Below are 16,987 nucleotides of genomic sequence, written 5' to 3'. Positions count from 1 at the left end.
GTTTCTTTCTTTTGTTTGTTTGTTTGTTTAGTGTGTGGTTTTCTGGTGTGATATATACGGTATTACAGTTGAAGATATCCTGGAAATTCAACATTAAGCAAGGTAATGTATGGGAAAGCACCATGTTAATATTTGAACTTTGTTCGGTGACAAACAAAACTTTAGTTGGCTATCGTGGCAAGCAGATCGCTCCAAAGTGCAACGATTCAAAACCAAGAAGCTGCTGGATGTATAAAGTCTTATGATAATGTAGCCAACTACGAGTGGTTTGTGAAGCTAGAATTACAATCACAATATTCAAATACTAAAAAAAAAAAAAAAAAAAAAAAAAGTGTTTCGTAGTTTACCGTAACAGCATTACATAACTTGTGTTGCATCAACTGGAATTTTTCATGTTACAGAAACAAAAGTATACTGTCACTCATGTGTGCCCAAAGGAGGGGCAGAGGGTCGCTCCTCTAGCTAGTGAAAACGTATTAAATTTCTTAATACAAATAAAAAATATCAGGGTATATACTAACCAGGGAGTTGAGTCCCCTAGAAAATTTTCATCGGGCGCCCATGCTGTCATTATTTTTTCTGGATAAATAAATTGTTAATTTGAAAAATATTTCTGTAAATGTTTTTATCTTTAATTTTGTTCTGAGTACCTATAATCTGTTCTGGTGTCTTGTTAATACATTTGAGCATTTAATAGTCTAAATATGATAAAGTTCGATACTCTGGAAGTTTGGTGACTTTTTTTTTAAACATTGATGCCACTGTTACATAATTACACAAACACGTATTTATTAATTTGAGATAGCGGATACTGGATACTGTAGGCAGTGTTGTGAGAAGTCATTCTAAGCTATGTTGTCGAGTGCCTGCTTGGTTATCTGAAACCGTAATAATGCGACTAATCGAATGAATCGCTGATTAGAATATTTGAGGTCTATTAGTCTACTGGTACTCATAGCGAAAATACATGCAATAAAGCTAGTCTTAACACTGTAACAGAATATCGATTTATGAATATCTTAAAAGGGCATGGATGTTTGTTCCAACTACATCTTCAAAGCGTGCGAAAACAGCTATAAAATTAAAGATTTTTTTTTTTTTTTTTGTATGTAATATCGAATCCTCTTCTGGTGTTTTGTTCAATACATGACAAAATTAGTAATTTTGAAAAGAAAAAGCAATGTATGTTCAAGATGATATCAGAACAAGGGTTCGATATTACACACTAAGAATTAATTTCAACTTTTATTCTTATGGATATTATGCACGTCGTAGGTGCAACGCTTCTTTCGTTCACTTTTGTTTTCTTTAGTTAAGTAGTCTTTAACAGCAGTGGACCAGTGTGCACTCTAGTTGCATCAATCCAGCAAAAATTATTGCTAGCCAGTGTGTGATACAGTTTCCAGCAATTCGATGAAAATTGGGTCAATATATATTGACCAGTAAGAATTCTTACTGGATCTAGCAAGAGGACACAGGTGTGTTATTGCCGTAAATCTTGTACGGTAATAACACACCTGTGCTTTTTTTTTAAAAAAACGAACCCTAAATATTACGGTAAATTACCGTAAAATATACGGTACCAAATTTCTTTCTAAACACGGTCAATATTATTTTGCTTCTAAATATACGGTCTGCCGTTTTTATGAAAAAACGGTGGTCCGTAAAATTTAGGGTAATCGGATGGCAGCGAGAGTTGACGGTAATCGGTCAGTAAATTTAAGGCGAAATTTTTTACAGTGTACGGCTGTGACACCAGACATAACAGTAAATTTTACCCAATTATACCAAGGAACAGTAAATTTTAGTTTAAATATCTTTGTTTTTAGAAATGCTTACATGCAGAGGGTTAAACATATGATCTCTCAGAACAAGGTATAAGCGTTTATTTCTTAATCTCAAATGCGCAGATATCACGAAAGAGAACTAACTAAATGAGTGTAGTGGTGAGAGTTATTTATATCTGAAAAGCATACATATCATTATCAACAATTGTCGATCCATTGCTGTATTCGAACTTCTGAAATACTTTTTGAAACCATCTATATTGGATAATTCGTTGCCTAGCTATTTGCAGTGCTACCTAATTTCATCACATCACCTTGTATTAGGATGCTGTGTAGGTCTCTACTTGTCACTTCATATACAGAACCGGTTGTTAAAAAGTTAGAATAACACCACTGTTTATAACTGATTAATGATGCTTACTACTCCAGCTCGAACATTCATTTATTTGATTCACGATGTGATTTTTCTTAATCACGATACAGTGTCTTGAATATTTCGAATATAATTTCATGGCAATTCTTCTTCCCGTACTAATACGAGAGAGAGAGAGAGAGAGAGAGAGAGAGAGAGAGAGAAAACGCCGGCTGTTTGGTTATCGATGACATACACTTGCAGATACAGAATTTTTATTATACACATTAGAAAACTATAACATTACATTACTTTTGACATTTTCTCACGTGCGTGAAGCTTGCTCATTCCAATTGAGCACATTTTTTAAAAAATAGTACCAAAAAATGTTCTAAAAATGTGCTTCACAGAGTACAAAACCTTTAAAAATATGCTCTTCAAATTGGTGAGAAATTAGATGATTAATTTGGGCGAAGCTAGCTTCAAGCTAGTCCCGCCCACCCTATCGGGGCACATCACACTAGTGCCAAATAATAGTGCTAAAAATATGCTCCCAGAAAAGCATCAAAACAAAAAATGCGCTCAATTATTTACCATAGAAACAGTGTTGCCAGGGCCGGCTCGTCCATGTAGACAACCTAGGCGGCTGCCTAGCGCGGAAACATTTAGGGGCGGAATGTTAGTTTTTTTTTTTTAACGTGAGGTTTCTCAACATTAGCCAAAACGTACGTGCGCCAGTGACCTACACATTTAGAAAGAGGATGTTAATGAAAAGTGGGATTACCCAAGATCAATTAGTGCTCACCTATATGGAGCGAGGGAACATCTATCTGGCCATAGTACGTTTCCGTGTTCCCACTATTCATTCTATGACTAAAGAAGATCTCAACTTTTGACAGAATAATTACACAAATTCAAAATAACTAAAAATGAATTAAGATGTTTCATTTGCTTTGTCTTAACCATCTTTTGTATTATATTTACAATTGACATCGACATGGTTTACATTATAATAAAACTTTAATTTTTGTTGTCCTGTGGTTATATTAGTAAAACTTCATTCATAACGCCACAGCAAGGTTTCACTTTAGTTTGGGTTTGGGGGAGAAGGTAATTAATTGGACGCAGACATGTTATTCGCGTATCGTATAAAATATCCTAGACCTGAACCTGAGGGTTGCCAAGTTGTGGACCAGTGTGAAGCTAGCCCCGCCCACCCAAAAAGGGGGGCCACCAAACTAGTGCCAAATAATAGTGCTAAAAATGTGCTTCCAGAAATGTATCAAAACAAAAAAAGTGCTCAATTATTTACCGCAGAAACAGGGTGCCAAGTTGGGGCCAGAATGAAGCTAGCTCCGCCGACCCATCGGGAGCCCACCATACTAGTGCCAAACAATAGTGCTAAAAATGTGCTCCCAAAAGAGCATCAAAACAAAAGATGTACTCACTTATTTACCGTAGAAAGAGGGTTGCCAAGTTGTGAGCCAGTGTGAAGCTAGCCCCGCCCACCCAAAAAGGGGGGCCACCAAACTAGTGCCAAATAATAGTGCTAAAATGTGCTCTGTGGAAAGCATCAAAACAGAAAATGTGCTCAATTATTTACCGTTGAAAGAGGGTTGCCAAGTTGGGGGCCAACCTGAGCCAACCGAACTAATACCAAAAAGTAGTGCTAAAATGTCCTTCCAATTAAGGTGGTCAGTCTTGCTATTAGAAATATTGAGAGTTGATTGAACACGTACCGGTATCTCTTTTTATTAGTGAATTGTTAAATTATGTTGATGCAAAATACGTATAGTTTGATACAAACCTCCCAGTGGATTTATATGTAAGGAAACCACCATATATAGCGCTCCTCTGTGGCTAAGCGGTTAGCGTACGTGACTTTGGCGTGGGAGACCCGGGTTCGATCCCCGGCGGGAGCTCATGTGGTTCGGATTCCACGTTAATCAGGAGGTCCCGTCTCATATAGTCTCGCTGCTGAAAGGAACGTTAAACTCAACTCAACGCAACAAACAAACAAATAAACAGTCATATACAAATTTGAAATAACTCAACACTGCCAGCTTATTTTGCATTTAATCGGTTCCGGGAATAATGAGGCTACAGGCCAATATGATATGTGGCGGGGTATTTGCAAGTTGGCACGACAGCGATAGAGGGTGCGCGTGTAATCAGTCACTTCCTACAACTCAAACCCGCAGTGGGCCGCAGCTCACTTCTGGTGCGTGGAATCTCTTGTTTGATTCCAGCTCGCGCAAGTGAGCTCTGTGGTGTACAAACACCATGTGCATGGGTTTCCCTCAGGGTTCTCCCGTTTCTCCCACATTCTTCATTCCACCATTTCATTCATTTCTCATCATCACAGTCTCCTTTAGCCTGCACGGCATAAGTGTGGGACGTAAAACTGAAAGATTTCATTTCATTATTTCAGATCCGCAGTGAATCTACATACTTAAATTGTAAACTTGTGTTGCAGATGTAGCCTGACTATCTCAGTGACCACGTTTCATATATATATGAGATCCTAAATTTAACGTCCCACAGATGAGCCCTTAGATAAGACGGATGATTATGAAACAATTGGTAGAATGAGATTGTGGGACAAAACTAAAAAAAAATCCAGAAAAACCCAAAGGCATGATGTTGTCCCCCACAAACTCACATAACTAGGAATCCTCACACTAGAGTTGAACGATCTATTACAGAGCCACCATATCTTCTACTTACTTTTCGTACCACTCCTAACCTCTTATAAATATAAACTTTCTTGTAAATACATTTGTAAAGTTTACAGAAGAAATGTGTTATTTCGAAAGAGATATGTATACGTCATCAAAATATATGGAAAACTTACCTGTGACGTGAGTAATGATGTTCGAAAACGCATTTTAAGTGTACGCTTTTAACTAATTAATAGTTGATAAGGAAGCCATAATGAATAGAAATTCTGAGTGAATGCAGTGTGTTAGTCGTGATCCGTAGCGATATAAGTGTCCGGAAGCTGTTGCAGGTAAGGAATAGGAACTCAGTGTGTTTTCACCATCTTTATTTACGCGAATATTCTTGTTGCTAAACCGCTTGCACCTTGTACCGCTAAGCTGCGGACAACCTCGTGCGGACTCATCAATTGTGCCCTGCCCTTACGCAGGTTACAACTCTTCATTTTAGTTGTCACCTGGCATAGGTTGGTTCATATTTTTTGCGCTGTCATTTTTACGGTATATGCTCGCGTGCTATACAGTATGGTGCTAAATTCGTTGTAAAAAAAAACCAGAGGAGTGATTCCTGGGAGTAAAACAAACAAAAAAGTTCCAATAAACGCGGCGAAACCCCATCGTTTACGTGTTATAGGCTGCCGAAATTATAAAAGAATGACTTTTAAAGGTTCATAGCTCCAAAACTATGAGACCTACCTTGGTCGGGTCAAGACTTCAGTTAGGAACTAGTATGTGCCCTATTCAAAAATGCGTGTTTCAGAATCCTGAGGCGCTTCTACAACATTTTTTTAATAGATAGAGTTTGACTACGGGCCTATGGTATAAAGTACCCTCCAACTACCTCCATAAAAATTGTTGCGTGAGTACCTTAGGATTCTAAAAACATGTATTTTTGGATAGAGCACATACTAGTTTCTAAGTGAAGTCTTGACCCGACTATAGTGGGTCCCATAGTTTTGGAGTATTGTTAGTAATTGCTTTTAAGATTCTTAACTTTACATCCCCAAATAACACATTATTTTGGTTCAAACATTACCTATGAGCTCTAGTGAGATGTTTAGTCTTTCATAAAAATCAAAATACCTTGCACTTTTAAATGTGTTTTTCTGTTTTGTTATTGTCGCAAATTAACGGATTTAGAAGCGTGGCCATAGATTTTCTGATGTAGGTTCTATTGACATTTTGACCAGTTGCCCGTTTGCACAAGGTTTTGGTAGAGAGTTGAGATTTGTTCTATCTTCTTTTATTTAACAATAGGTTTCATGCAATATGGTACTTTACCCCCGGTTCCATTTGCAAAATTTCAGTTGGACCCCGCCTGGGACCCTGCGAGTGCCCCGGGGACACAAATTTTTCATTCAAAAGGTGCTAGGCTCCCCACACTAATTTGATATGTATTCGCTGAGTTTCCTTACCCTACCGTTCCCGAAAAATCTGACCCGGAATCCGACTTTGTAATGTATAGTATGGAGCTCAATTTCTAACTTTTCACGCTTATATCTCCGCAACGGTTGCGATCGAGGATGTATCCCTTTTCGTGTTATGTTCTTTTGGGACAAGGTATCCAACGGCCATAGTCTCGACTCGAAGTCAGAGTTACACTTGGATAGATTCCCTCGTAAGCAGAGCTAGTCCTTTTACATTGAATGCTTTGAGCGGTGGTTCTTAAGCCTTATACTTCTTTACATATGTTGATGATATGTTTGCTATCTGGCCAAATTGACTTAAAACCTATAGAATTTTTCAACAGTTGCCACCTTCAGATCAAATTCACCATGGAATTGGAGCGTAATAGATACCTCGTTTTTCTTGATATTCTTGTTCGCCGTAAACCTGATGGAACATTAGGACACAGCGTATATAGGCAGTAGACACACACCAATCTCTAAATGTAAGAAACTGTCATCACAAGTCACAACGTCTTACAGTGTCATCTTGCCTCAACGAATAGTCTCTGTATGTGGCCAGAAAAGTTTAAAAGAGTAATTCAATCATCATCGCTCGATGCTACAAGAGAATGGTTACAGCCTTCAACATGGCTATAAAAGGAGCCGTTACTTCCCAACACAAAGTGATCAAAAAAGTAAAAACTGAGGATTATCTCTCCACTACTGTATTGCCTTTCATCTGTCACACCTCTAGCAAACACAGCGGAATACTTTCCAGACAAGGTATAAGTTATTCACAAACTTCCAGCCAATATAAAATCGTTATCAAACCAGTGAAGGACAACCTGCACCTGCACACTCCTGTGATTCTGGCAGATCATACATAGAGTAAACTGGACGTACCATAGATCAAAGATGCAAAGGGCACAACACTTACATCAGACTTCAGGAACCCAAAAAGTCAACACTAGCAGAGCATAGCTTTTGGGACATAATAATAAATGAAACGAAATGAAATCTTTGAATTTTACGTCCTACGGCTAGGCTAAAGGAGGCGGTGATGATGAGAAATGAATGAAATGGTGGAATGAAGAAAGTGGGAGGAAACGGGAGAACCCCGAGGAAACTCATGCATACGGTGTTTCTCCACCACAAAGTTCACTTGGAGCGAGCTGGAATCGAACCAAGGACCCCATGCACCAGCGGTGAACGCTCTACCACTGAGCCACAGCAGCCCATGAGAACAATAGAGGAAGCTATAACCATTTCACGTGAAAGCAACAATCTCAATAGAGACAATAGATAAGTCAGTCTTATCTGGTCGACCCCTTTAAAAAAAAGCGTTCAAGAAAGGCACTTCTCGTAACCACAACAACTGTTACTGAGGAGCCAATATTTCCCTCAACCAATCACAAGTCCCCATTCATAGCTTCACCTCTACATAATAACCATATTCGGTATATATATATGGCCACCTATCTTTGGTCTCTTAATCACAATCCCTGAAGATGAATGCAATGTCTGCATTCGGAACGTCGGAAGTCAATATTTTCACCTGGCTGATAACCCGAGAAAACTTACTTGAATGCGCTAAATACCTTATACGACCGACATCATTTGTATATAATTATAGAATATTATTATTAGGTTTAGAAAGGAAGCTTCTATCAGATCATCCATAGCGAGAATAAGAAGTAATGGTCCTAATGAAACTTTGTGAACACCAGAGAAAATAGAAAGACAATAAGAAGTAGCCCTACAAACAAAAAAGAAAATCATTTTTTATGATGTTAGATACATTGAATATATCACATAATTTATGTACTAGTTAACGATGATTAATCGTATCAAATGGGTAAGCAACATCAAAGTAGATAAAGTTTTAATTGACATGTCTCCCTCAATGTTGGAACTGGAGGGGACTGTCCACCCCAATAATCGATTTGAAATGTGTTTTTGGGTAGAAATGTGATGATTTGTGCCCGACTGGCACTTCATCTACATCTAATATATAATATACAACAGGCTCCCCTCAGAAATCAGATTCGTCTACCATAATTTGAGTCTCACTTCCCCTCCCCCTTCACAGAATAAGCCTGCTTGCTTCCCAATGTCGAAGACAACTCTGCTCCTCTGATCCTCCACAGCATTGTTTCTGTACTTCATAAGTATTTTGAACATCGCTTAAAAAAAAAAAAAAAAAAAAAAAACGCACTTACCCGTCCCCCGATGTTGAAGACAGATTTGCACTGCTGATTGTACGGTACCTGTACGTCTAGGTAAGTACAAAGGATAGACAAAATCAAAGAAAGGATTGTGAGGTAAAATCTTCCAGGAAGAACTCTTTGTGTTGAATATGAAAAACAATGTGAATTTTTGTAATTGATTCTTGATTATTTTATGAAAACAGTAGGCAGGAGTGAGATCTGGACCAGATCATTTACTCCAGGAATTAGTTTCTTGACATAGATAGTAGGAAAATACTAGTAGGATTTTTGTTAGAAAACATATGACTTATTGATTAGGAAACCTGTTACAATATCATTCCTTTTGTTTTGCTTTCTAAATAGATTACTATTGCGATTTAGCACACTTCGTACCTTTTCTTAAATAATTGATTGCTTGTGTACTTTAAATGTTATTTGTGGCTCTGTTTGGCTTACATTTGTAACTTTTTATTCAACACGGAAGCGAAGTTTTAATTGAATGACCACAACCGGTGAGCATTTAAATAGCCTTAAGAATAACTAAATAATAGGTTATTTTACGATAAGAATTATATTATAATTAACTCTCTTTTTCTTTTACACATAATATTCAAGTAATACGTTTTTATTATACACTACATAAAGTACATTGATTTTCGCTGTTGCCTTGCCAGCAACACGCAAAACAACAATTATTCGGCCATTTGTCTTTGTTTATTGTATAATATTTAGCCTTGAGAGTTGACAAAAAATGGCCACAAGAAAAGTATCTGCAAACGTAGCATATTATTGGGTTTTCGTCCTTCATTAGACTTTTTTTCTCTGAAGAAAAAAACGGGACAGTGTATATCGTACCCGATCTATCAAGCTGATGTGATGTTGATTTAATTTTGTGTAGTGGTAGATCTTACTGAACTTAATGTGCGTATGAAATATTATGGTAGAGAGCTGTGGTTTCCGAGTTATATGGGCCATCAAAGTTGAAGTTGGGAATTTTCCTGCAAAAAATTCTAACTGCTATTTAAAACTAAAATTCATGAAACATGGCTTAAGGTGATCATCACCCGGAAGTCAGTACATATTTTAGCTCATTCCCTTAACTACTGAGCAATGAAACGTTACATATTAGAAATATTGTATTATAAGATAAAGTTATGTTTCAGCTACAACACAAGACACTGATTCATTTGGTTGTATCTTCTGATATCGAAAAACGTAACAAATAGAAGAAAATATTTGATTCGCTTTACAATGAGCACACAAGATGGCACTTGCTGTTAGATCTTACTAGAAGTGCTCAATTTTATGAAATGTTTATTTTTATGTGTAAAGTATTTTAAAGTAACGATCTTATTACGAAATAGATATATTGCTTGACCGTTTTTCGTGTTATGTTTCACATTTTATTTAAATATGAATTTACATGTAAGGAAATAGATTTCGAGAAGAAACTTGCGCAGAGCGTCATAACGTGTTGTTGCCAAGTTTGTACGTTTAATTCCGGGATTCTACCGTTGCAGTTCGAGAAGTGGAACTTAGGTGTAAATTGCGGTAAGGGTCGAAAACTAATTTCTCCAGTAAGTATCCAAGCAGAATTCCATGATTTCTTCCTTTATTATCTGGCACCAGTAAACACTCGGCACCAGTGTTTCTTCCAGACATGTTTTTTGTGGGGACATTGCCCCCCGGAGCTCTGAGAGTGCCCCCCGAAGGAGACCAAAACAATACGTCTATAATATAATAATAAATAGAATAGTATCAGCAGTGGCCCCCGAAATACTAAATGTGCCCCCCGGAACATTTTTTTCTGAAAGAACGACTGCTCGACACTACCTGGCAACGCCGCACTATTCAAACAGCGTCAGTATAGCACCGAGAAGAGAACACCTAGTGATCCCAGCACATAATAAGAAGTTTAAGAAAGAAATTGATGATACGGTTCATTAGCTAGGTTTAAATGCACTGTGCGTTTGCAATAAATATTTGCTGAAAAAAAAGAAGAACCAATGAAGGACGAATGTTTTAAACAATAGAGTAACAATGCGCTTATCCTTATCATAACCTTGCTCAGTGATGTAAATGTTTCGGAATTTTTAGTCACCGATATAAAAGCAGTTCTTCCTGTTTTTTCCGGAAAAAATGGAAGATTTCAGGGGAAATCGTATCATTTCTCTTAACATATATTACCTTTAATGAACATTAAAATTTAATATTTCTGGCTTCAAATATGACAGTTACACTGGATACAATGCAATTAACATGGAAACTTGCGAGATTCTATTCCTAAAGAAAGAAATGGGGTCTTGTAATTATTATGACGTCTCCAGGTTTCCGCCACTATTAGGAGTAGGACTTTGAAAAATTGTAGATAGGATTGCTTAGGAACTTTGAAAAATTGCTTAGGGAAGGCTGTAAATAAGTCGGAACTTTGTCAGATGCAACCCCTAAAACAGAAAAGAGATTTTTGAAAGATTTACTAAATTTTCTAAGACCTCGGAAACTATTAGAGGTAGAACTTTAAAATTTTCTATACATACTCCATATACAGAGCCGGCCTTAGGTGGAGCGGGGCCCCAGGTTTACAACTAACTTACACCAAGGTCTGTAGAACCTCTCTCTCTCTCTCTCTCTCTCTCTCTCTCTCTCTCTATATATATATATATATATATATATATATATATATATATATATATATATATATATATATATATATATATAAAATCACACGAAAAAGTCACTTTACTTCTCAAAACAGTAACTTTTACTGACAAATTTGAAAAAAAAAACTTTTAGTGACCAACTTAAAAAAAGCAAATTTTAGTTTAAAAAAAGTGACTCGATATGAGCCTTGTTCCACTCAATGAATTTACGTGAATAAAAATATACTTTACAAATAATTAAGCTAGCGCCAAATGCGTTCCTGCATAACACTAGACTCAGTCTAAAATATATATAATTCTTACTTCAATCGATCACTTCATTTCTAAAAACGTCCGTCCGTTGATACACCACTTGCAGAGTAGGCTCGAAACCAACCACAGAGCTTTGGGGGCCATGAATATGTTAGGAGGGGCCAAGTCATTAAAAATTCTCTTTCAAATATCTAAATTGTGCATTTTGTATTGAGGTCTGGACGGGACATGAAAAATTTAGGGAGGGCCAGGCCCTCCCCAACCCTCCTCTAGTTGCGAGCCTGTTGCAGAGTAGCACTTACCAACTGAATCTGGTAAAAGCTTATTACTATATTGTCACATTTTTCCTTATTGAGGAGGAGGTAGGTGAATGACCGCTCAAGACGTTGCCAATTTCAGTCATCTGCATCTGTCCATCAATCTCTTTTCTCGGAAACGACCGCGGAACCCAGACAACCCGAAACAATGAGGTCGTGTGGTTCTCGAAGCCGTACATAAGAACGAGGTCGCTTCGTATTTTGAAGTGAAATAAATAAATAAGAATATTGCCTGCTTTCCTAAACGCTAAACCTTTTTGAACTTGATGTAATAAATAACCTACAGGGTGTTCGAGAAGTCCTTCCCTGATTACAGAAATTGATAACTCAGGCTAGAAATAAGATAGAAATATGATACTGGTGTTGAATTGTTTACAAACTATAAAAGTTTTGGTCACATCAGTACACTTCCACATGAGCACCCTTGGTAGCACGTAGTACATCTAGGCGATATTCAATTTCCATCCACACATTAGCCAACATCACTGGAGGGTTCTTGGTCGACCAGACCTCGGAAGGTCAGCAACCGACCCTGTGTTCTTGAACTTCTCATACCAGGCTTTAATGCTCTTGACATCAGGTGGAGTCCTCCCAAATGTTGTCTGGAACTGTCTCTGCACCGTGGTTGGTGATCGTGTCTCATGGTACCACAGGACACACTGTGCCTTCTCCTGGTTGGTTGGCATGGCTCCTTGGGCTTCTTACTTACGTACTACAAACCTAAAACAAACAAAAAAAATGAGACTTGGCAAAACAGAACAAACCTAACACAGACAAAAACTCTTATAGTTTGTAAACAATTCAACACCAGTTTCATATTTCTATCTTATTTCTAACCTGAGTTATCAATTTCTGTGATCAGGGAAGGACTTCTCGGACACCCTGTATATGATACTGATTGATACAATTGGATTTGGGGGAGTATTCCTTTTCCATCCAGGGGTGTGTGTAAAGAAATTTGGAGGGGTGTTAGGTGGGTGTTGGGGTGTGTAGATTACTCCCTGTTAACTACGCCATTGATACTGATTAATCTCAACTTTGTTTCTCTCATTTACCTATCTGGATGCACACAGTTGCTATTTTACAGTACAGTATTAGCTTACCATACTCTTGCATAACTGTCTGACAGTGATCTAATTTTTGAAAACGGATTTTGAATGTCTGTTCGTTTTTCCTTTCATGCTGATGTAAAGATTTTCACTGGCAAATGGGCCATACCTTTCAACATATCAAGACCAAATTTTAAACTTAAAGTTTTAAAAAGATTCCTTAGGAGCATTTTTCTTTCCCCTTTTAAAATTTTCTTCTTCGTACTTCTAAAAATAAGACTAGTTTACTGAAGGGTGAAAATTAAAATTTTCGATTTTCTCATATATACTTCACTCACATATACATACAGGGTGGTAGATAACTCCACCGAAAAACTTTAGGAGGTGATTCCTTATATGAAATGAAAGAAAAAAGGTCTGATAAACATAGGTCGAAGAACGTCTCCTTTCAGAGTTATGAATCGCCGAAAATTTGAAAAATCATGTTTCGAAACGCCCTGCCTAAGAAACCATAGGACCTATCTCAAGCGATTTAAGGAATTACACAGGAACTAGTATGCGATCTATCTAAATATTCATGTTTTAAAATCCTCTGTTATCAGCGAAATGAACGCACCATTAGTACTTAAAGGAGTATCCCTATACCTCAACTTCCTTTTTTAGTTCGTTTCCCCGGTAAAGGACCACGGTAGAACATAAATATTTAGATAGAGCGCATACTAGTTCCTTTGTAATTCCTTAAACCGCTTGGGATCGGTCCTGAAGTTTCTAAGGCAGAGCGTTTCGAAACGTGAAGTTTCGAATTTTCAGCGGTTCATAACTCTGAAAGGAGACGTTTTTCGTCCCATGTTTATTTGAATTTTTTTCTTTAATTTCATATAAGAACCACCTCCCAAAGTTTTTCGGTGGAGTTACTTACCACCCTGTTTACAATTTACTCATTTCATTCGGGTCATGTTTCACAAAAGCTATGTAATACGTGACAGCAATCTTATAATACTAAAGTGAAACATTAAAGCGCTTACTATTGCTTATAATATTAAATTATGACAAATTATAAACAAGAGCATGTGACAGTTTTCATGTGACAGTAATAACTGAAATAGGGTTACCATGTTCTGAAACACCAAAATGCAAATGATCTTAGAAAATGCGGACAAATCAGGGGATTTCGAAAAATGTATGCGGACGGAATTTTTTCTCTCAAAATACAAACATGTCCTCAAAATTGCTTACATATGGTACCCCTAAATGAACACAAGGTAGTTATTCGGTTTCATTAAGAAAATTCAACCTGCACGTTTCAATTACGATTTAATGTTATTTAGTTTACTGCATAAATTTCATTCACTCATGATAACATGTCTATTAATAGTACCTATAATAGTTCTCATAAGGAAATATACAACAATATTAATTACACGTTTTCACACATACTCAAATTGATTGTTTTCTCTTTGCCCTTTTATTTAATACTAGCATCAATTACCTGCTTCGCTGGGTTTAATTAAAAAGATAATAATACTTGTATGTTCCGATAGTCAGTCACTTTTCACTATTATTAAAGTGCTCTCTGATATCGGTCATTTTCGATCATTTTTATGTTTCTTCCTCCTTCTCCCCCATGCTGTGTCGTCGAATTTAGATTTAAACGGTATTCGGAAGTGTCACTGTTCATCTCAGCGACCTCGAAGACTATAGATTCGACACTAATATCGGTCATTTTCGAACATTTCCCACTCTCCTCCTCCACAAAGTTGCATCGTCAAAGTGATCAAAACCATCATAGGTCTGAACTTCATCTATGTTGAAAATTTGCTTGATATAGGTCGGGTGGTTTAAGAGTGACGAAGTCACAAATACAATCATTTCCATTTTTATTTTTTATATCTCTCCCCCATCTCCCTCCTTTACATTACACAGTCAAAGTACGAGTAAAATGATTTAAAAAATCCCAGTTCCAAACCTCATCGATGTTGAAAATTTGATATAGATTTGTCTTTTGCTTCAAGAGTTAGTAAATTTTGTTTATTTGTTATTATTTTTTGTATTTCCTTCTTCCCTAAGTTTTACCGTCAAAGTGAAAAGATTAAAACCATCACAGACTCGAACCTAATCTATACTGAAAATTTGATCACTTTCAATTTTATAATATAGATTTCTTTTTATCCAATGAGCATTCTCAAAGTATTAATAAGTTATTTTTCTAGATACATTCTGTGAGCTCCATTTCTTGAATAAGAATGTCTTAATAATTCAGACTTTTTCATTATTTAAGATCAACTATAATAGTTTGTAAAACTTACACGTTATATCTATCTAGAAAAAAACTTTATATCTCTGTATAATGTTTCTTCTTCTTCTTTTTGGCTTAATCATTTGGAATAAAATGTAGAATCTTAAAATACAGAAAAGAGAAAACAATCAAAGTGAAAAAATTAAAGGAATTGTAAGGACGAACTAGAAACTCATTTTAAAGAAGTTTAATTCACAAGAACGAAAGCTCCTTTTCATAAGTTAGGAAACGGAATTCGTAACTTTCCAATATATAAAGATAAAATGTATACGCAGAAATAAGAATTCAATTAGGGATGAGACATAGATGAAAGCGATTAGAATTTAATTCTGTCTATACCTCCTCCACCTATTTTTTGTATCTCGAATTAATGTTTGCTTAAATATGATACGATGGTTTTCATTATTGTTCTAGGCATACTTGAGTACAGTGTGAACCGGCACTGAACGTGAAGCATCTTCAATGGATTCAAGGAAATCTTCAATCAAGCGTGAGAGCACCAAATTCAAGTTGGAGCCTCCAGATGGTGGATGGGGTTGGATGGTCGCATTTGGAATGACACTGATGTTTGTAAGTAGTTTAAAATCCACAGTTAAATATGCTTGAATCTATTGACTGTAGTATGTTGGTTTTTGTTTCGTGAAAGCAAAGCTGCTCTTGTATAAACTACTAGCAGCGTTCACCCCGCTTCGCTGCGGTCACCCCGGAACGCAATAAACTTTGTTACTTAGATAATTTTTACTTTTTCGCTTTCAAGTGATATGATAAAAACCATAGAAGATTGCAGTAAATCTTAACATTATATCGCCTGTCATTTATGTTAACCCGCCCCGCTTCGCTGCGGTCATCCCGGAAGTTTTCGCTTTCAAGTGATATGATAAAAACCATAGTAGATTGCAGTAAATGTTAACATTATATCGCCTGTCATTTATGTTAACCCGCCGAGTGACACGGTCATGCGGGTTGCATATAAATACCTTTATTTTTACCTATGATGAACTAACAAAGGATTTGTACGTTATGGACACTTGAATGGTCAATTATCTCAAGACACTGGTAATTAAAAATTAAAGTGATATGATAAAAACCATCTAGGGTCCAAATCCTAATAACCCCCCAAAAATAAAAGAAATTGGTTCAGCCGTATTAGCGTGATGAGGGAACAAAGGATTTGTGCGTTCTCTTTTATATATATAGATTAGTTTTAATGGTTTCATCATGTTTTACAAGCTATAGAAAGTGTCCTGTTGTTATTGCTACATGAGAAGGAAGTAGGTCTTGATTTCTCTAAAGGTGTGAATGACATTTGGGATGTGAATGACATTTTGGATGTGAATGACCCTTGATGTGGCAACAAGACCATGGTTCCTGGCTTGAGAGTGCCCCAATGGGTCCCCAGGACCTCGTATAGCCCCTGGTCTCTCAAAATGGCCCCCAGAAGCTTTTGAGGCTTCGTATGCCAAAGCATACTCGTTGTTCCCTGATTTTCCAGGTTTGATACTAAAGACAGTATAAAAATTAGTTGTTTAAACTTGATTCCTGTAGCGCTGGGTCCCCAGAGACCCTCAAAAATGGTGCTCTCAGACCATTTGTTTTTCGCTTCGATACGAAGCTCATTGTTCCCTGACTTTCCAGGTTTGATACAAGGTAGTGTATAAAAACTAGTTGTTAAAACCTGATCCCTATAGCCCTGGGTCCTCAAATGTAAAAACTGATCCCTGTAGCCCTGGGTCCCCAGAGACCCTCAAAATCTCTTTCCCAGGACCCCCTATGTGAAAGGTGTGCACAATAACTGCATAGCCAAGGCGTTAGAAACTTTTTTCTACAAATAAAAAGAATGGGAACCGAACCCTCTTATTTGACTTGTATTATTAACATATTCGCTTCCTTTTTGGAAGCTTTGAACAAATTTATTTGTGATTCTATGAAGAAGTCGCTGTTAAAAATTCCTATGAAAGATTG

General features: G+C 36.9%; 1 protein-coding gene across 2 annotated transcripts in view; it reads left to right on the top strand.

The window, feature by feature from the left end:
- The window catches only part of LOC145680885 (monocarboxylate transporter 1-like), a 229,929-nt gene that overhangs the window by 28,637 nt on the left and 184,305 nt on the right, over nucleotides 1–16,987 (top strand). For both annotated transcript variants that reach the window (XM_081752036.1, XM_081752035.1), the window contains exon 2: nucleotides 15,440–15,595. In XM_081752036.1, the coding sequence (XP_081608162.1) occupies nucleotides 15,556–15,595 (40 nt within the window). In that variant the 5' untranslated portion in view covers nucleotides 15,440–15,555. The remainder of the gene's footprint in view (nucleotides 1–15,439; nucleotides 15,596–16,987) is intronic.

Source organism: Thermobia domestica, chromosome 3 (assembly GCF_964235325.1).
Source record: "Thermobia domestica chromosome 3, izTheDome1.hap1.1, whole genome shotgun sequence".
Taxonomy (NCBI): domain Eukaryota; kingdom Metazoa; phylum Arthropoda; class Insecta; order Zygentoma; family Lepismatidae; genus Thermobia; species Thermobia domestica.
The sequence above is the reverse complement of the archived record's forward strand: the minus strand, read 5'-3'. Positions and strand labels throughout refer to the sequence as shown.